General features: G+C 40.2%; 1 protein-coding gene across 4 annotated transcripts in view; it reads left to right on the forward strand.

Annotated features, from left to right (window-relative positions):
- The window catches only part of LOC149262626 (protein DWD HYPERSENSITIVE TO UV-B 1-like), a 257,742-nt gene that overhangs the window by 169,543 nt on the left and 68,636 nt on the right, over window positions 1-19,563 (forward strand). For all 4 annotated transcript variants that reach the window (XM_089424988.1, XM_089424996.1, XM_089424989.1 and 1 more), the window contains exon 8: window positions 4,217-4,273. In XM_089424988.1, the coding sequence (XP_089281114.1) occupies window positions 4,217-4,273 (57 nt within the window). The remainder of the gene's footprint in view (window positions 1-4,216; window positions 4,274-19,563) is intronic.

Consider the following 19,563-nt stretch of genomic DNA (forward strand, 5'->3'; position numbering starts at 1 on the left):
TATATACATAAAAAAGGGCAAATTTAAATTCTAAAAAAAAAAAAACTCAAATCTGAAACCTAAAAAAAAAACTTTTTATGGCTTATTCATTTTTTCTTTTTTATATTTTTTTATATTTTAAAAATAAAAATCAGAATAAAGTCTAAATCTATTCTAAACTAAAATTCTAAAAATGAGAAGGAACCTTTTAATTCTTTAAACGATTTATGATTTTTTTATATTTTTAAATTTTTTTATGATTTTTGATTTATTAAAAAATAAAACAAAACTAAATTCTAAATAAAGTAAATGAAACTTTAAAATTTCTAAACTAAACTAAATAAATATATACATTAAAATGAAATTTACAACTAAAAATTATTAAAAAATCTAATTCTAAAAAAACTAAAGTCCTAAACTAAACTAAAACTTAAAAAAAAATAGAAGTTAAGCTAAATAAAACAAACGGAAAAGGGAAATTCGAATCTTTATATATATTTATTTTATTTGAAAGAAATCAAACCTAATTCTAAATGAACTCTAATAAGATAGAAATCAAATCTGAAATCTAAACTTACCAAAATATTAAACTTGCCATACGCATGCTAAAACTATTGAATAGACAGAAGGTAGAAAAAAATGCGTTTTAGTTTGCAGCTATGTAGGTTCGCCTGAAGGATGAGAGGACACAGTGCAGAGACTTTTGCAGGTTTTGGAGAAGCATAAGGAGTGAAGGCAGGGTGCGTGGAGGAATTGAACAGCTCGATGGAAAAGGGAAACACGTGGGTTTGCGAGGGAAATGACGCTGGTAGATGCTGCGGATAGGCTGCAGCAAGCAATAAAGGAGTGGAGAGTGTTAGGGAAGACGCAGCAAGCGTGAACAACATCGAGAGAAGGGACTGCGAATTTGGCTTTGGATAGTAGCGTGGGAGGCAAGGGAGCTGTGTGGGACTCTTGGTAAATCGATGGAGGGAGGAACAACAGATAATGGAACAGTTGCATGGAGATTGGGATTTGATTTGCAGCAGAGTGAGAGGAGCTGAAAATTCTAGAAAACCCCAGGACAGCATACACAAATCAGAATTTTCTGCTAGAAAAATAACCTCAGGCAACAGAAAGACTGAAAACCCAGGAAGCAGATAGGAGAACTTCCACCAGAACCTCTAAATATTTTCCAGAAATCTTAATAAAATTTTTAACTCGCTCTCCTTCAGATTTCTTGAAACCCTCATAAAAAAATTTTAGATCTGAAAATGAATGATTTTAAAACCCTTGGACTGCAAGATTGCTGGTTGATATTCCTGAAAAGCAATTTTAAATGAAACCCCAGCAGACAGATAGCTTGGAGAGTCTCGAATTTCTTCAGCAAAAAACCTGCAAGAATTGATCTTGAGGCCAGATCTTACCCTCCAGGGCCTAGATCTGGCTTCAAACAAAAATTTCTCCTTAGACCTGTAACCTGCAACTTGTTCTTGAAAACAAATAGCCAGAACCTGAAAATGCAAAAAAAAAAAAAAATGAAAGCCTAAAAACCCTAAGAACCAGCTAAATAATTACAGTATTTACAAACTGAAGGCTCTAAGTAGCCAGATTTGTCGTTATGCCACATAAATATTTTCAGAATTTTAAATTCTGAATAAGGTGCTTTAGAAAACCCTTCATGCATCTGCAAAAAATTCTAATGATAAGCCCGGGATTAAAACTGGCTGGGCTCTTTCAGAAAACGCAATCCCGGAGTTGGCTAGTTCAGCCGAGAACTTCCCCTAACGCCTGGTAAACTCAAAATTAAAGATCTCTTGCACAACTTAAGTCAACCATTAACATAGAGGGAGAAAACAACAGTGAAATTCAGATCAAATGGAGATACCTGCCATTATATTTCAGAATCTAAACTATCATTCAAACCCTAGAGATCAGACAAGATACTTGTGCCTGAATTAATCTTCATCAAGCTATCATCAATGGCTGAAAATAAAATTATGCACAAAAATAAAACATCTTACAGCATTTCCAGAAGAGTTACACCAGCAAGATTTCAACCCCAAAGTCTTTCTTTATTGCACAAAAAATGACTAGAAGAGAGCTTTCTTTAGCACACAACTCTCAGATCGAATTTGATCTCAAATGACCCTTGACACCCTATTTAAAGGAAAATTTCCCAACGGCTAGTTCGAGTAATCCATGTCAAAATGATCTCGACTGTCGATGAGGATCAAAATCGCTTTTAATCTCATCCGTAGAAATTTTAAATGCATTTTAATATATTAAAAAATTAAAACTTTCCATTTATTTTCTCAAAACTTTGACTTATTATTTTTTTATTATTTTATTTTATTTTTTAATTATTTATTTATTTTTTTTAATTTTTTAATTTAATTTTTTATTATTTATATCTTTTATTTTTTATTATTTATTATTATTTTTGGATCCTCGAACCTAGCCTTTGGAAAAACCGCCTAGGACCTAGGACTTAGGACTTATGAGGGGATAAAACATTTTCTAACCCTCAAGACACTTTACATCATGACTTTTACAATTTTACATCTCAAGGGGAAAACCCATTTGACATAGACCCTCATAGACCACCCAGTTCTGTGACACAACTATAATCTAGCAGATCAAGCAATTTGTAATAATCTAACCAAATAGTTAGAATTATTTCCAAATTACTTTTACATAGACTTGAAGCACACTAGGATTCCCCTAAGATTCTAATGACAAAATCCATTCCGGCTTTGGGGTTAGGCTGAAGGAAAACTCTGCCGATCATGGATCGGTGAGACAAAAAACCTTCCGGAACGTAGATTATCACTAGAAAATTAGGTTTGCCTAGGCAATTTACATACATGACTCAGATCTGCTAAGATTATTTACAATTTACATATGCAGACTGGGTTTACAATATAACATGATCGGGTTGATGATGATAGTCGAATGGCACGGACATATCGATCAAGCGCTATCCCTTTTGCGAAGAAAAGGGGGTGTACTGCTATGGGTAGTTGACACGTAGTGGTCAACATTATTACCCTTTGAAGCCTACAGAATTACTTTATGTTGGACAGATACCACTAGTTAGCCATGGGAACTGCTTAGATTCTTGATCCCTCCACCAAACCTTTTGTGGAATATGCAACTGACTTCTTGACTCGCGCAAGTAGTTTTTGACTGTGATATTTTACATGAGCAATTTCCTCATTTTTTTCCCCAATAATTCCTCATCTTTTTTTAATAATGCATCACCACACACACACACACATATACACACTCGAGATCTTTATATTGTTGTTATTGCTTCAAGAATTCGTCTTTTAATTTTTTATTTGTAGTGCTTATTGTTGCATTTCCATGTCAGCTTGATATTCCTTAACAGAAAATAGTCTTTGACTATAGTGGCAAAAGCCTCGTTGAACTTCTAGGATCATGACACTTTTGGCATTCCTTCCGCAATAGGGCTATTTCTATCACAATGATAGAATCATTTGTGGAATTGATGGTTCTGTTTTTTCTTATTCGATAATTGGTTGGTACACTAGTGCAAGGCTCTCACGAAAATGATGTGCTTTGGTGAATTCCTTCAAAAACATCCTTGGTATACCTTCTCAATGTCAGCCCCACAACAATGTTTGTAGAAAGCAGTGGTAGACCTGGGCATGGATATTCCCCTTGCACGTTTGGTAATCAATATGGCAATAAATGCAGCATGATTGGAAGGTTGATCCAGTGATAGAAATTCACAGTTTCAGATTTCAGACTGCATTCAAGTTCCTTTAATACACTATTCTTTCAATAAAAAAAGCCCCAAATATTCTTTTAATGTCAACTTATCTTTCATTCTCGTGAAGAGATCTCAATCTGGTGCAAGTCTGATGGACATTTAGACCTTCCTCTCTATGGTGTCTATTGCTTATCCATATTCTGTTTAGATTTAGATGCAAATGCTCTGTTTCTGTTTGATGGGCATCAGCACATGGTTTGGATGGCTGTTAGTGTCATTTTATCATTAATGGGAAATAATGGAAGGCTGGTGGTTGGTTTGGATGGTTGTTACTGTCATTTTATCATTGATGGGAAATAATGGAAGGCTATTGGTTGATTTGAATTTTCTCTGGGTTTAAACACCTAATTGTTTGTAGAACTTACGTATTCTAAGCTCAATTAACGTTATGAGTCTTTATGAGCAAACTTTTTACAAGTGAGGTGTTTGAAACAGCTGCAGTGATGTTCTGTTTTGCAGGGGCGTGGATCGAGAAGTTCTTTGTATGTACAGTCTTTGCGTGGTGATCCTTTTCGGGTGAGATTTCTTGCGGCTGATGTGAACCTTTTTGACTTGCAAGTTGTGTTACATTTTCTTTTAGAAATTTTAGAATATGATCACCTTTTTCCATCATTTCTGAATTTATTGAAGCGTCCCTATAGGGCTCTTGGCATGAAAAATCTGTGTATGTATATCTATCCTGAATCCTACTCATTCACTTCATAGTCTTTGACAGAAGTATTAGTCATATACAGGCTATTATATCTGGGTGTCCATTCCAGATGTGTCAGTGCCATGATAACTAGCTATTAATTCAGTTGCTGCAGTTGGACCATAGTTATCAAAACCGGAACTGGGTTTTGAACTTAGCCACCTATCAAACTGGGATTCGAACTGGAACTGGATCAAACAGGAATTGAAAAAATACGTAAATGATTAATTTTAAATGAAAAAATATTTTTAGGATTTCAAAACATGATTCCAAACCGTTAGAGACAAAATATGCTAAGTTTGCTCATCTATATACCATGTAAGGGTGCGTCTATCAAAATGGCACTGAGTGCAAATGGTACTGCTAGTTTCATTATCAAATTCAGACTGAGCATGTTGCCAAGCAGAGCTGGAGATATCCTTTGAAATCACATTGGAATGCTGCCCTAATCAGTTCATTGAACATCCATTCATTTCTAGCACATATTTTGTACACTTGAATTTCTAAATCAGAAAGAGTAATTTGCTGTATGCAACCCAAAATGGAAAGGGGATAAAATTTAAATAACAACAGCTTTTTCAAAATCAACATTGCCAACATTATCTCCATGAGGATTACATAGAAGCATAAAACTGAAATCCATTCTGTACATTCGATTTCCACCGCTAGTCAACTATGTCACAAAATCAACTTTGTCCTTCTGTCTTCTGAGAATCTGAATCATGAACTTAATTATTCTGTCCATACTAATTTCTAATGATGCTATGAAACTGGACATATCTCAAATATCCTTGTCCTTAATACTCATGCTCATGCTCCTACAAATCAAAGGTATGCATGGTGGCAAGGATGGAAGGCGACTTTTACAGATTTCAGAACGCACCACAGCTTGGATCTGAAAACTAACCCTGACATCAAACCAAAGAATAACAGAGTAGTGAAATAATGCTAGTCGCACCACTTACTTCACGTCATTCACTTAGTTATAGCATCAATCTGTTTCTCCCAAATTTGACAATGCATAAATGTTCCCAAATGTCAGCCAGAATAACCAAAACTTTGTGCATACGCACCAACAGTAAAATGAGCTGGGTTATATGGTGATTTTGTTCATGAAGTATCACAATAATTGTTCAAATATGTTACAGCTTCAATGATAAAACAATGTGCAATTTAGAGACGTTTTAAGAGCTCTTTATTGTATTATGATCCAAATTCATGTACAGAAATGGAGTGGATTTATGTCAAAGATCAGAAATAGAGACATCAAGCATTATCCATAGCAGTTCAAAACTGAAACGCCAGCTCAGTTAAGTTGACACGTCTTACAATATGCTAGGATTTGCACTGATTCAACAATAGACATAGGTGACTGGACCCTGGTTTTCTTAAAAGCCACTTAAAAAAACCCTACCGGTCCCCCTTCACACCTCACTTGTGTGTACAAACCAGTCCAGTTTAGAGCAGAACCAGACGGTTCAGACTGGTTGATACCTAACTGGTACCAACTGGTCCAAAAACCGGATTTATGTGCCGGGTCAATAGCTGGAGTTTGCTGACCACTGGTTTGACCAGTTACCAGATCAAACTGGCTGGTTTTTTACACTAGGAGTTGTAAATTATTTCTTGATTTGTAAAAGATCCTTCTGAGGAAGAAGTCATCCTTGATAACATGCTAAATATGCAGTGTTAGTATTCCAAAACTGTTAAATTGGCAACTAGGGCCAAACTCCATGTGGGTCAGCTTATTTATGGCAGCTGATATTTTTATTGGATCCCTCTCGTCGAGAGGTGTAGGATTGATCCAAAGATCATCCAGTTCCGATAAGTATTTATGGAGATATGAATTTATTTTGTTTATGTAATTATTATCAAGCCGACCAGCACTTATGTAGGCTCTAGAAGCCCAACCGACGTGTCTATTCAACCCCTACAAGTTAGTATAAATAAAAGAGGATTTGATGTCATTTGAGACATACATTAGTGTGGTGATCTCTTCCTCTCCACGTTTTGGGTTTTTGGAGCAGGAGAGAGACACCATGAAAATGTACGCTGGCCTATGATGCCCTAGCCACAGTAAATCTATCAGCAACATTTAAGGGTGCCCTAGCCATAGCATTTGAGGGTACTCTTGACAGCAATAAATGATAATCTAATGCAGCAAAGGGAGGCACTTATACGCAGTCTAGAAGAGACTTAATTCCACTAAGAAAGGAGGTTCTAAACGCAACCATAAGATGCCCTAAGTCACAGCAAAGGGAGGCTCAATATGCAGTCCATGAAGGCACAGTAATTAGATTCTTATACGCTGTTCTATATGTAGCAAGAAGAGGGACTTCGCTGTCCCTATAGACACAGTCCTAGGAGACCCTTTAACGCAGGTAAGAAGATGCCCTAGGTACAGTTCAGTGGGTGCCCAATCCGCAGTCATAATGTGCCCTAGCCGCAGGCTTATGAAGAATCTTATAATGCAATTCTGTTCACGCAAAGGATACATGCAGTCCTGTACACTTGTTATATGCAGTCAAATGGATTAGAAGTATCCTCGGGAGGGTCTAAGGTACAGTATCCCTGTAGCAGACAGCAGTATAACTTGGCATAGGAATATATTACAATGAGAAGACCAGATCTATTATTCTCAGCATACTTGTAACTTGATGATCTCATAACAGTATACCTCAACGTCCTTCATTCTTGCTTCAACACCACATATTTGTGATCACTGTCTCAGTCCGGATACCTTCGTGGAAAGATACAACAGAAAAATGATCTTGGTGATACAGCTGTGAAGTTGTAACGGCGATGGTTTCAGTATCAAGTAAGATCTTGTTAAAGGCTGTTGTAGTAATGACAATGATAGTTACATTCTCGGCATATACACAAGTATTTTTGTGCCTCACTGTCTGGGTCTAATGGAGATCATAGTAATGCTGTAGTTTCAGTCTCAGCATTGATGTGATCATGTTGGAGAGGATTTAAGTGATGACTGTGTCCACTACACTCTAAGCATAATCTACAGTGATAGAATGGCATACCTGTAGCAGCCACATGACAATGAATAGCAGTGATAGAATGTCATCTGTTAAGGCAGCAACATGATGATGATGCACATTAGTATGGGCAGCATGAAGTTGAAAGATGATCATGGATATGAAGGGCAGCATGATGATGGATAAGATCATGGACATGGGCAACATGATGTAGATCATGGACAGCATGATGTATGAGCAGTGTGATGTATGAGATCATGAGCATCATGATGGTGCTACACAGTAAGGTGCAGCAAATGGACGAGATGCAGCACGATGATAGGTGAAGGAGTCACCTTGGAGGATCAGTTGAAGCAGAATGTCTTCAACTGATCTCATCGTTATAGAAGATGATCTATGCTCAGATCTAGACAAGTCAAAGTGTTGACTTCTGTTGTAAATGTACTCTCTCTCTCTCTCTTTCTCTGTTGAACTCTGAAGATAAAAGAAGAATTGATCAAAGGGTTTCCCCACACATTGTGGGGTTTGTCTCTGGCTCGCGCCATATCTTGTGTCCTCTTGTCTTGGCTTGTCTTCTGCGTTTTATATTTATGTTCTATCTGCAGTTTATCATTATGCTGATGTGATTGCTATCTGTGAAAATTTAAATAAATTGCTCTAGCATAGAACATACCAAAATTTAACATGGTATCGGAGCTAAGGTGAAGACAATGCCCAAGCAAGAGTGAAAGAGCAATCACCGAAGACAGTTGGGACAAGACAAAAGGATCAATGGGTTCCTCATAATTCACCTAGGGTGAAGTCTAAGCAGAGAATGTTATCAGAATGGCGCAACGGAAGATTATGATGGTCCATCTTAAGATCACTTCATTGGGAAGTTCGGATCTAAGGGTGGAAGGAAAGGCGGATGCCTTGTTGAAACAAGTTCGGCCGTTATGCGTAGGAGTGTTTGAATGGCAGAGACACATATCTTGATGAAGATAACAATCATTCCTTGGACATCTTCTATGATCAAAAGATTGACTGGTAATGCAGGTCATCAAGGAAATGGTTGACGCTTCCACGAAAGCAAGGAACCCCAAAATCTCTTTTATGTACCTGATTGAACCTGATGTCCATCTCGGAAATGGAAGTCAAAGGTTACAAGGTGGCACTTATCAATGGAAAGGTACGTGTTTGAAAATAGATATTTTAAAGATGTTTTTGAGTTCAGGGTTGTATCAAGTTGCAGGAAGTCCACTGGGGACCATGTCCATTGACTCAACTCTAGAGGTCTGTGAGTCAAATGGTGACTAGGATGCCTGAATTCAAAAGGAAGCATGAAAGTACATGTCTGAAATGTACCAAAGGAAAATATTATAAGGGTACCATTCCCCTCATGCAGCAGGTTCACAGGTTTGGAACAACCCGAGGAGTTTGAGAATCATGATCAAGGAATTTCATGTATACAGGTGGAAGAAAGCCCTCTATGGCTTGAAGAAAAACACCTCAGGCATAATATGAGAGGATTGATAGCTGTCTAATGCAGCTGAGATTCACTAGGAGTGAAACCATTACTCGAAGGTTGTGGATGATAAACTTCTCGTACCGGCACCTATGTCTGACAGGTGCAGACCCTCTCATTTATAGGAGACAGAGGGAGTTGGATTCTGAATGTGGGAAGATAAGATGCAAGCTTGTGACTGCCTCGAGGATCTTAACTTTCAGAAGTTATATGGTAATGATGTCGGACCAGATTTGGGAAATGCCTCTAAGTTTCATAAACTCATTCGCATTGATGTTCTTAGAGAACCTCCGTCCGGACATCTGTGTTGCAGTTAGCATGGTGAGCTCATATTTGGTTGAGCCTCACTAGATTGGTGCCAAGAATATTCTAAGATATCTTCAGGGCACAATCTCTCATGAATTCAGATACACTGCCGGAAATATGAAACCACATGATTATTCGAATGATGAGTGGGCAGGAAGTATGGAGGATCTCTAGAGCACTTCTCAGTGCTGTTTGGAATCTGCCTTGATATCCTGGATGAGCAGGAAGCAGAAGTCGGTGACTCTGAACACCACCAAGGCAGAATACATTGCTGATAGTATGGCCTTCTGTGAGGCAGTCTGGTTGCTGAAGCTCTTCAGTGAGCTGTTTGTACACATGATTAATACCACTGTGAATCTCTGTGACAACCAGAAATGGGATTCGATTATTGAGGAATCCCGTATTTGACAATTGCTCCAGCAGATAGACATCAATTACTGCCTTATCTGGGATATGGTAAGTCGATGATCAAGGAGGCTCCATCGCACTGAGATGATGTATAGGACAGAGCCCTGAGGAAAGATCAAATTTATGATTTTCCCTAACGACTTGGAGTTGTCGAGAGACCTTTGTAAAAGGGTCCTGCTTGTTGCATACATTGAGCTCTGGGAGCTTTGGGGGGCTTGCAGTTCTATTGGAGCAACATACGACCACAGGGTGACTCACCCTCCCCTGGTGGTGCGCACTGAAACAAGATGATTCGCTCTCTTGAGGGACAAGATGATTCGCTCTCTTGTGTAGCAGGATGATTAGTTCTCCTGTGAGGCCTGGATTGATGTGTTCTCCATGGCGATTGTAGCAGGATTGATGTGTTCTCCTGTGAGGCCTGGATTGATGTGTTCTCCATGGCGATTGTAGCAGGATTGATGTGTTCTCCTGTGAGGCCTGGATTGATGTGTTCTCCATGGCGATTGTAGCAGGATTGATGTGTTCTCCTGTGAGGCCTGGATTGATGTGTTCTCCATGGCGATTGTAGCAGGATTGATGTGTTCTCCTGTGAGGACAGGATTGATTAAGTTCTCCTGTCGAGGCATCCTACCCATGCAGTCTGGGACTCATGGGAAGTACCTCTCATCTGATCAATGAGCAGGGAAATGAAGTTAGGGACCATAGTAGTACCGATGGACGCATCGTTGTATCTACCGTACTCCCTACGCTAGGATGTCCTCCATTGATCTGGGATCAATGATACTGGTCTGGGACCAGTGGTAGGAGTTGTACATGCTATGACGCTGACTTCGGGTCGGCTGAGACTGGTCTGGGACCAGTGGTACATACTCCGAGACTGACTTCGTGTCAGTGCAGTACTGGTCTGGGACCAGTGAGAGTGGTACATACTATGACGCTGACTTCGGGTCAGTTGAGACTGGTCTGGGACCAGTGGTACACTCTCTGAGACTGCGATACTGGTCTGGGACCAGTGGTAGGAGTGGTACTTACCTTGAAGCTGACTTCGGGTCAGTTGAGACTGGTCTGGGACTAGTGGTATGCACTCTGAGACTGACTTCAGGTCAGTGGAGAATGATACGACTCATTCTCGATCAATTCTTCTTCTTCATAGTTCAGCGAAGATGAGCAGAGCAGAGCAAAGCCAGCAGAGCTGAGTAGAGCCAGCAGAGCTAGGCAGAGTAGTGCAAGGCACTAATGGCAGAGATAGTACAGTCGTACATATGGATCAGCAGATGGAGTTCTCCCTAGTTGAGAGGGAGTGTTAAATTGGCAACTAGGGCCAAACTCCATGTGGGTCAGCTTATTTATGGCAGCTGATATTTTTATTGGATCCCTCTCGTCGAGAGGTGTAGGATTGATCCAAAGATCATCCAGTTCCGATAAGTATTTATGGAGATATGAATTTATTTTGTTTATGTAATTATTATCAAGCCGACCAGCACTTATGTAGGCTCTAGAAGCCCAACCGACGTGTCTATTCAACCCCTACAAGTTAGTATAAATAAAAGAGGATTTGATGTCATTTGAGACATACATTAGTGTGGTGATCTCTTCCTCTCCACGTTTTGGGTTTTTGGAGCAGGAGAGAGACACCATGAAAATGTACGCTGGCCTATGATGCCCTAGCCACAGTAAATCTATCAGCGACATTTAAGGGTGCCCTAGCCATAGCATTTGAGGGTACTCTTGACAGCAATAAATGATAATCTAATGCAGCAAAGGGAGGCACTTATACGCAGTCTAGAAGAGACTTAATTCCACTAAGAAAGGAGGTTCTAAACGCAACCATAAGATGCCCTAAGTCACAGCAAAGGGAGGCTCAATATGCAGTCCATGAAGGCACAGTAATTAGATTCTTATACGCTGTTCTATATGCAGCAAGAAGAGGGACTTCGCTGTCCCTATAGACACAGTCCTAGGAGACCCTTTAACGCAGGTAAGAAGATGCCCTAGGTACAGTTCAGTGGGTGCCCAATCCGCAGTCATAATGTGCCCTAGCCGCAGGCTTATGAAGGATCTTATAATGCAATTCTGTTCATGCAAAGGATACATGCAGTCCTGTACACTTGTTATATGCAGTCAAATGGATTAGAAGTATCCTCGGGAGGGTCTAAGGTACAGTATCCCTGTAGCAGACAGCAGTATAACTTGGCATAGGAATATATTACAATGAGAAGACTAGATCTATTATTCTCAGCATACTTGTAACTTGATGATCTCATAACAGTATACCTCAACGTCCTTCATTCTTGCTTCAACACCACATATTTGTGATCACTGTCTCAGTCCGGATACCTTCGTGGAAAGATACAACAGAAAAATGATCTTGGTGATACAGCTGTGAAGTTGTAACGGCGATGGTTTCAGTATCAAGTAAGATCTTGTTAAAGGCTGTTGTAGTAATGACAATGATAGTTACATTCTCGGCATATACACAAGTATTTTTGTGCCTCACTGTCTGGGTCTAATGGAGATCATAGTAATGCTGTAGTTTCAGTCTCAGCATTGATGTGATCATGTTGGAGAGGATTTAACTGATGACTGTGTCCACTACACTCTAAGCATAATCTACAGTGATAGAATGGCATACCTGTAGCAGCCACATGACAATGAATAGCAGTGATAGAATGTCATCTGTTAAGGCAGCAACATGATGATGATGCACATTAGTATGGGCAGCATGAAGTTGAAAGATGATCATGGATATGAAGGGCAGCATGATGATGGATAAGATCATGGACATGGGCAACATGATGTAGATCATGGACAGCATGATGTATGAGCAGCGTGATGTATGAGATCATGAGCATCATGATGGTGCTACACAGTAAGGTGCAGCAAATGGACGAGATGCAGCACGATGATAGGTGAAGGAGTCACCTTGGAGGATCAGTTGAAGCAGAATGTCTTCAACTGATCTCATCGTTATAGAAGATGATCTATGCTCAGATCTAGACAAGTCAAAGTGTTGACTTCTGTTGTAAATGTACTCTCTCTCTCTCTCTTTCTCTGTTGAACTCTGAAGATAAAAGAAGAATTGATCAAAGGGTTTCCCCACACATTGTGGGGTTTGTCCCTGGCTCGCGCCATATCTTGTGTCCTCTTGTCTTGGCTTGTCTTCTGCGTTTTATATTTATGTTCTATCTGCAGTTTATCATTATGCTGATGTGATTGCTATCTGTGAAAATTTAAATAAATTGCTCTAGCATAGAACATACCAAAATTTAACAAAAACTATTTGCTGTGACTTTACCTCATTTTCTGATATGATGTACCAGGGGATATAAATTTAATAAAGTTGGTATTTGTAACTGTGGGCTATACCATTTGAAAATATCATCTTTTTGGAGAAGGATTCTCAAATGTCCTTTTGACTCATTCCTCCCATAGTTTTCTTAGCTTCTTCACTGCCCTGGATCTCTTGTATTCCACCTGTAAGTCTTCCAAATGAACTGTTTTTTTTCAGGTTTAGATGTAATTACAATTAGAGACTTTCTTTGTGATGCAGGATGTCATGTCCCTTCTCAAACACATTTGTAACAGGGTGCTGCTACACAATTTTGCACAATTTTGGTTAAGGAAGAGAACCCATCATTTTCGACTTAGGAGGCAATTCGACTCTATTTGGTTGCTAGTGGAATGTGGGGGCCACCCACATGGGAGTTTGAATTGGCCCATTCGAATAGTTTGGAGGGAAAGTCGAATAGGTGGATGGAGGGGCCCACATGAGGCTAGGGAGGCCCAAGGAGTTATAAGGAGGGAGCAACTCTCATTTTGGATTCATTCTTACATCTTGCAATCAAAATTACTTCACTGTTCACTCTGTTGTTTAGCTGAGTCAACGACTGTTTAGCCACGAATCTCTCAAGTGGGAGATTCAACCTCTACTTCAGGGGACCATCCGTGCCCGCCCTAGAGAGGCAGTTCCATAAGTACTTCAGGGGACCATCCGTGCCCGCCCTAGAGAGGCAGTTCCATAAGTAGTACTTCAGGAGTTCCGGGAGTGCGTATTTCTGGCTAGCTGGAGAATACACAAGGGGAGTTTGGAGCTATCAGTGATCAAGCATTTTCCAGGAGAGTTAGAGGATTGGGAGAGCATCAAAGGGCCAACCTTTCTTGCGAGTTTGGAGCCAATCAATGTTACTTGGGAGCGGGAGCAAAAGCGGGGAGCGGGAACGACGTTTTCAGAAGCTCCCGGTTTGGGAGCGAATCTCAGAGCGATTTTTTAAAAATATATATATTTTTTATATTTTTTAATTTTTGATACATATATGTCAACAAAACATGTAGAATGATGAATTAGATATAAAAAACATAAAAAAACATAAATCTATCATTGAACCATATCACATCAATCATCTAGAAGTTATAATCTTCATCAACCATGTCCACAAGTTGGTAAAATACATATTACAACTGCAACATGTTGAGTCTCGTGAATCATGATTCATCAAATTCAATCTTAAAGTTTCAACTTCAAGCTTTCAAAATTGAAAATTCAATATATAACATTTATCATCATTGATCACCAAAGTTGTACTTGTAAGCTAAGTTTAACCATTACAAGAAATAATATCTTAGATATTTCCAAGTCCTAACTTCTAATTGTTAACATGAAATGAAATGTTATAAAATGAAACATGAATAATGAAATGAACTGAAACAACTTTAGTCTTTCACGAAGCATCATATTCATAATTCACAATCATTACCAATGAGTTATAATTGCCAATTTCAAACTTCAAATTTTCATTGTCACAGTGATATATTGTTTACAAAAAATATCATTATGATATGAAAGAGTCAGAAGTCAAGAGTCAAGGACTCAAGACTCAACAGTTATGAAAACTAATAGAAACTAGAAAAGACAAGTAAACTGTAAATGTACATGTGGCCCTTGCCACGAGAGTCTCCAGGAGTATAAGCAGGTCGTGGTGGTCTTCTAGGAGTCTTCCGCACAGACCGACGCCCAGAACTAGAAGGCACATGCCCTCCATGTGAGGGTGTAAATGGAGGTGGCGACAGCAAAGGAACAAGACTCGGAACTCGAGCACTGCTACTGGATGGTGGAGGTGGAGGTGGCATAGCTGCTGCAGCTGCTTCATCTTCATCCCTTATAAGTTCCTCTTCTAGTTCTTCAAGATGCACTATACCATCCTCCAACTTGTCATCCTTTGGGTGATTGTCCCAAATTTTATATGTGGGATCCTCATAAGCCCGATCACAGTAATGACTCAACAACCTCAAGTTGTAGTGCACATAAACCAAGCTTTCTGTTCGGTTTTCATTGAGTCTATTTCTTTTCACATTATGTATGAAGCTGTAGGTGCTCCAACACCTCTCTGCAGAAGAAGTATTTACAACCTGTGATAGAACTTTTTTTGCCAATTTTGGCAAAAGTTCATTGCCGCCATATGTTTCCCAACATGTGAGAGCATCAGATCTGTCTCTGTCTTCCATTGCATGGAAGGTACCAAACAAACCAGTGTCACTAAAGTATTTGCCTATTTCAAGGCGCACAACTGCACATTCCTCCCTGTCAGGTATCAACTTTTCTAATGCTTGCAAATATCCACTAGTTACCTCTGCATCTAAATGGGGTTTGGTCCTAATCCCACCCCCTGGTGCAGGTTGGCCCAACCAAGATGTAGAGTAGTATTTTGGCATAAGGATATACGCCAAGCAATGTAGTGGAAGATTAAGTCTATTCCACCGTTCACACATACAATCGTAAATCAGTTTGTACAAGTCGGGATCTCTTTTATGAACAATATCTCTTATTTGCCCCAACATGGTATCCATCTGCTCATACACCTCGCCAATCATTGGTTTGTCTATATCTGCAAACCGAATCATGTGATAAATGGGCTTGGTGAAATCCAATACTTGCCTTACACTTGTCCAAAACTGACCATCAAGAATGGCTTCCTCCACCAGTTCAAAACCTCGCCTGTCAGCTGCATTTGTAGCCCTTTCCTTTAATGCCTGCCAATGTGGATTTGATACCATGCTAGCCAATGACTCTTTGACCTTCAAAAGGCGCCTGAAGGTGAGGTAATAGCTACCAAATCTGGTCTTCGCAATCTTCAACAACTCCAATCTCGAGTGATTGCGGAAAAGGCCATGGGTATTGCTATGATTTGTAATAAATTTTATCATTTGTTTGCCTTTCTTGTACAAATCACCAATCCATTTGTATTGTGCATTTTTTTTCTTGACAACATCATGCATCAGAAGGTTCAATGTGTGAACCAAACATCCAAACCAAAATATGTTGAGGTATTTATCCTCAATAATTGCTCCCGCTGCCTTACAATTAGGAGCATTATCAGTGATGACTTGGATGACATTGTATGGCCCAATACGGTCAATTGTTTCAAGTAATCCTTCTGCAATGTTGATGGCGGTCCTGAACTTGTCTGAGTAATCATGTGCAGTTAGAAAGATGGCACCACTAACAAACACAACAAGAACACTTATCAATGGCTTGCCTTTTACATTTGTCCATCCATCAGATACAATGGACACCCCATTGTCAGTCCAAGACTCCAAGAACTTGTCATTCTATTCAAAGAATGTGATATTTTTGCTTTTTCATGATCAAGTCCAACGGTTCTTGCCTTGTCATACCCAGGGCTCTTGTATCCTTTAGGGGCATCATTTATGGCAGAAACCATTTCGTGCTAATAAGGTGAGCGAAGAACATTGAATGGTATCCCACATGCATAGAGAAACCTGTAAACTTTTGAATCCACATCATTCCTACACCGCTCATCAAGGAAATATGATATGGTTCTACGCCTTAAAGCTGATGACCCTGTGCCTCCATATCCACTGCCTTGGGAGGATGCTGAAGGAGTTCTTTGTGCTTGTGATTGTGAGCTTGGTTCAAAGAAACCCCTTGATTTTTTAGATTTGTATTGGGCTTCCTCCTCTTCCCTTATGTATTTGGCTCTATCCGCTGTTGACACCGCTGGACAAGTTTTGGTTCCTATTTGTTTATCTCCATCCCATGGCCTTTTCCCGCAGAGGTGTTTTCTGGCACGGGTGTATGAACCTGTATAATTATTGTTGCAATGGGGGTAATGAAATTTAGTGGTTCCACCCCCTCCCTGTTTTAGGCCTGTTAACATATTTCCATAATGGGGTTTGGTCTTGTTTAGTTTTTTGAGAGTCATGTTCACCCTCCTCCAGCTCCTCCTCACTGGGGTTTTCATCAAATCCACTTTCTCTAGCTTCTTCATCCCCCTCTTCATTTTGGCTCCTCCGTTTCCTACTCTCCAGCACCATAATAACCATAAAAAGGACCAAGAAGACGAAAATGCCAAGAAATATAGTCAGGTCCATGATGTTTGATATTTGTAGGTTTTTGAATCTGCAAAATTTAATGGGAATGGGAATGGGAATATGAAAATTAATTTAATTAATTTAGATTAATTAATTTAATTTATTAACATTATTTTTTTACTAAATAAAGTTAATAAACTAAACTAAACTAAATTAAATTAACTAAACTAACTAAACTAAACTAACTTACTACCTAACTAAGGTTTAAAATACTAAATTACTAAGTTACTAACCTCTTTGCAGGCTTGCTCCTTGCTCCTCAGCGCTTGCTCCTCGCTTCTCCTCGCTCTTTTGCTCTTGCTCTCTAGCTAAACTCAACTCATTCAAGCGATAATGAAATGTTTTTTGCCCCAATGTGATTTTAAAACATAATTTTTTTATTTTTTTTTTAAATTAAAATTTTTTCGCGTCCGTGTTTTATTTATTTATTTATTTTAATCTGCACGGAACGCTCTCGACATTGCTCGAATCGCTTCCAGAGCCAAATTTTAACACTCGGGAGCGATCGCTCCCTGATCGCTCCCGAGCTGTAATATTCACTCCGAGAGCGACGGGAGCGATGCTCCCGATATTGCTCCCGATTTCGGCAGGGAGTGCAATTTTTTTTATCGGGAGTGCGCTCCCAACCTGCTCCCGAGCCGCTCTCGCCCGGAGCGTAGATTGGGAGCGGGTTCGAAGGGGGGGGGAACACTTTCCCGCAACTCTGGAGCCAACAAAGCCAGCATCCCAGCAGTTCGATTTACAGTTACCTGGGCCTGCGCAGAGAGCCATCACTAGGCGCACGTGGGAGTTGGAGGAAGGAATTGTAGAGCTAGAGCTGGCCGAGAGAAGTAGGAGATCACTTGGAGGGTCATTTGAGGAAGATTGTTGGAGTTGGGAGAGAAAAGATTGACAAGATCAATCACAACAACAAAATTCGAAATTGGACGAGGGTCAAGCTGTGAAGGGTCAATTTTTGAAGGTTGGTGTTGATTTGGGGTAGCATCAGATGTGCTCTAGCCATGGAAATTGGTGGAGAGGCTAAAGCACATGAGATCTCCAATACTTAGAAATGATTTGGGCAGATTGTAAACAGTTTGAGAGATATTAAAATAATTAATATTTTTAATGGAGTCCCTAAGTCTAAACTTAGGGAAAATAAAATATTAATGTGTATTAATATAAAACTATGTTAGAATGGTCCAAAAGTCATGGATCAAGCCAAATCTAATCTTAGCCGTTGATTATGGACTTAATCTGGGCTATTGATTTGTCAACAAGAAAAGTGTAAGAGGAGGCTTGAGAATCACTTGGAGAACACACCAAGAGATCAAGATTTCGACTTTCTGGGGCTGGGTTTGGTGAGAAAGTTGAGAGAGTAATCAGAGTTGCAGCTGAGGGGTAGTGAATACAGAAGCAGAGAGGTAGAGATAGCACCAGGAGGATCAGCTCAGTAGCCGAAGAGAGGGACGCAGAAGCAGCCAAGGGTTCACGCAGAGCCAGCCGAGGCTCACGCAGAGGCAACCAGGAGTTGCGCAGTGCCTCAGAGGGCCAATGTGGGTGACGCAGAGGGTCGGAGGACTGACGTAGTGCCTCTAGAGGCTGACGTAGGCTAAGCCAGAGTGATGCTGGGCTAACGTTGGGCCAAAGAGAGGCTGACGCAGTCCCCGGAGGCTGACACTTGGGTTTTGTGGGGCAGATTGGAGTTGTGGAGTTGTCGGAGTGTTTATCCGGTGTTTTAGCCTGAATATCTGCTTCTGAGTAGAGGGTACTACTGCCGAGATTTTTCTCTGTTGGGTGAGTCGGTGTCACTTGTGTGCTTGTTTCTATTTCCTTCAGTTGATGATCTATAATGTGTTGAGCATGTACTTGTATTTATTTCCAGTATTTACATGGTAAATAACTTGTTAATTAATAGAACAAGTAGGTAGGAATAAATTAATAAAGTACATGAAGGGTTTCTAACAGTTAGACATAGAAATTCCAACATGGTATCAGAGGGTGGTCGCAGATCACAAGAGAACTGAGGACAACAGCCGAACAGAGTAGCAACAACAGAAAACAGTTGTCCTGAGTGACAGACGCTGTTCCTAGCAGAGTAGCAGCAAGGAAGGGGTGACACAGTGCCTGCGTCATCAAGATTGAGCCAGGAAGAGGCAACGCAGAGGCTGAGGGAGGCAAAGACAGGCTCACGCAGAGGCCAGGAGGGCTGACGCAGTTGGCTGAGGAAGCTGATTTGCCGGTGCCGGGATTGCGCAGAGCCTAGGAGCTCTAACCTTCAGTTTGCTAGGGTTTAGGAGGTTGTGGGTAAGTTGTAGAGTGGAGCTGGTGGGGTACTGTAGTCAGAAGTGTACCTAACAGGGCAAGGCCAAGGAGGAGGGAGTTGCTACCGAGGATTTCTAGCCGAGAAATCCGGATTAGTGGTGCCGCTGCACTAATGATCAAAGTGGGGGCTTCTCGACATTGGTAGAAGGGTTTCCTGGAGGGAAATCGAGGCTTAGAGGGAGTCACATCAAGAATTTCCAGGAGGGAAGTAGAG

This window comes from Pinus tabuliformis, chromosome 6 (assembly GCF_031772625.1).
Source record: "Pinus tabuliformis cultivar Carrire ecotype Pingquan chromosome 6, CPIR1, whole genome shotgun sequence".
NCBI classification, from domain to species: domain Eukaryota; kingdom Viridiplantae; phylum Streptophyta; class Pinopsida; order Pinales; family Pinaceae; genus Pinus; species Pinus tabuliformis.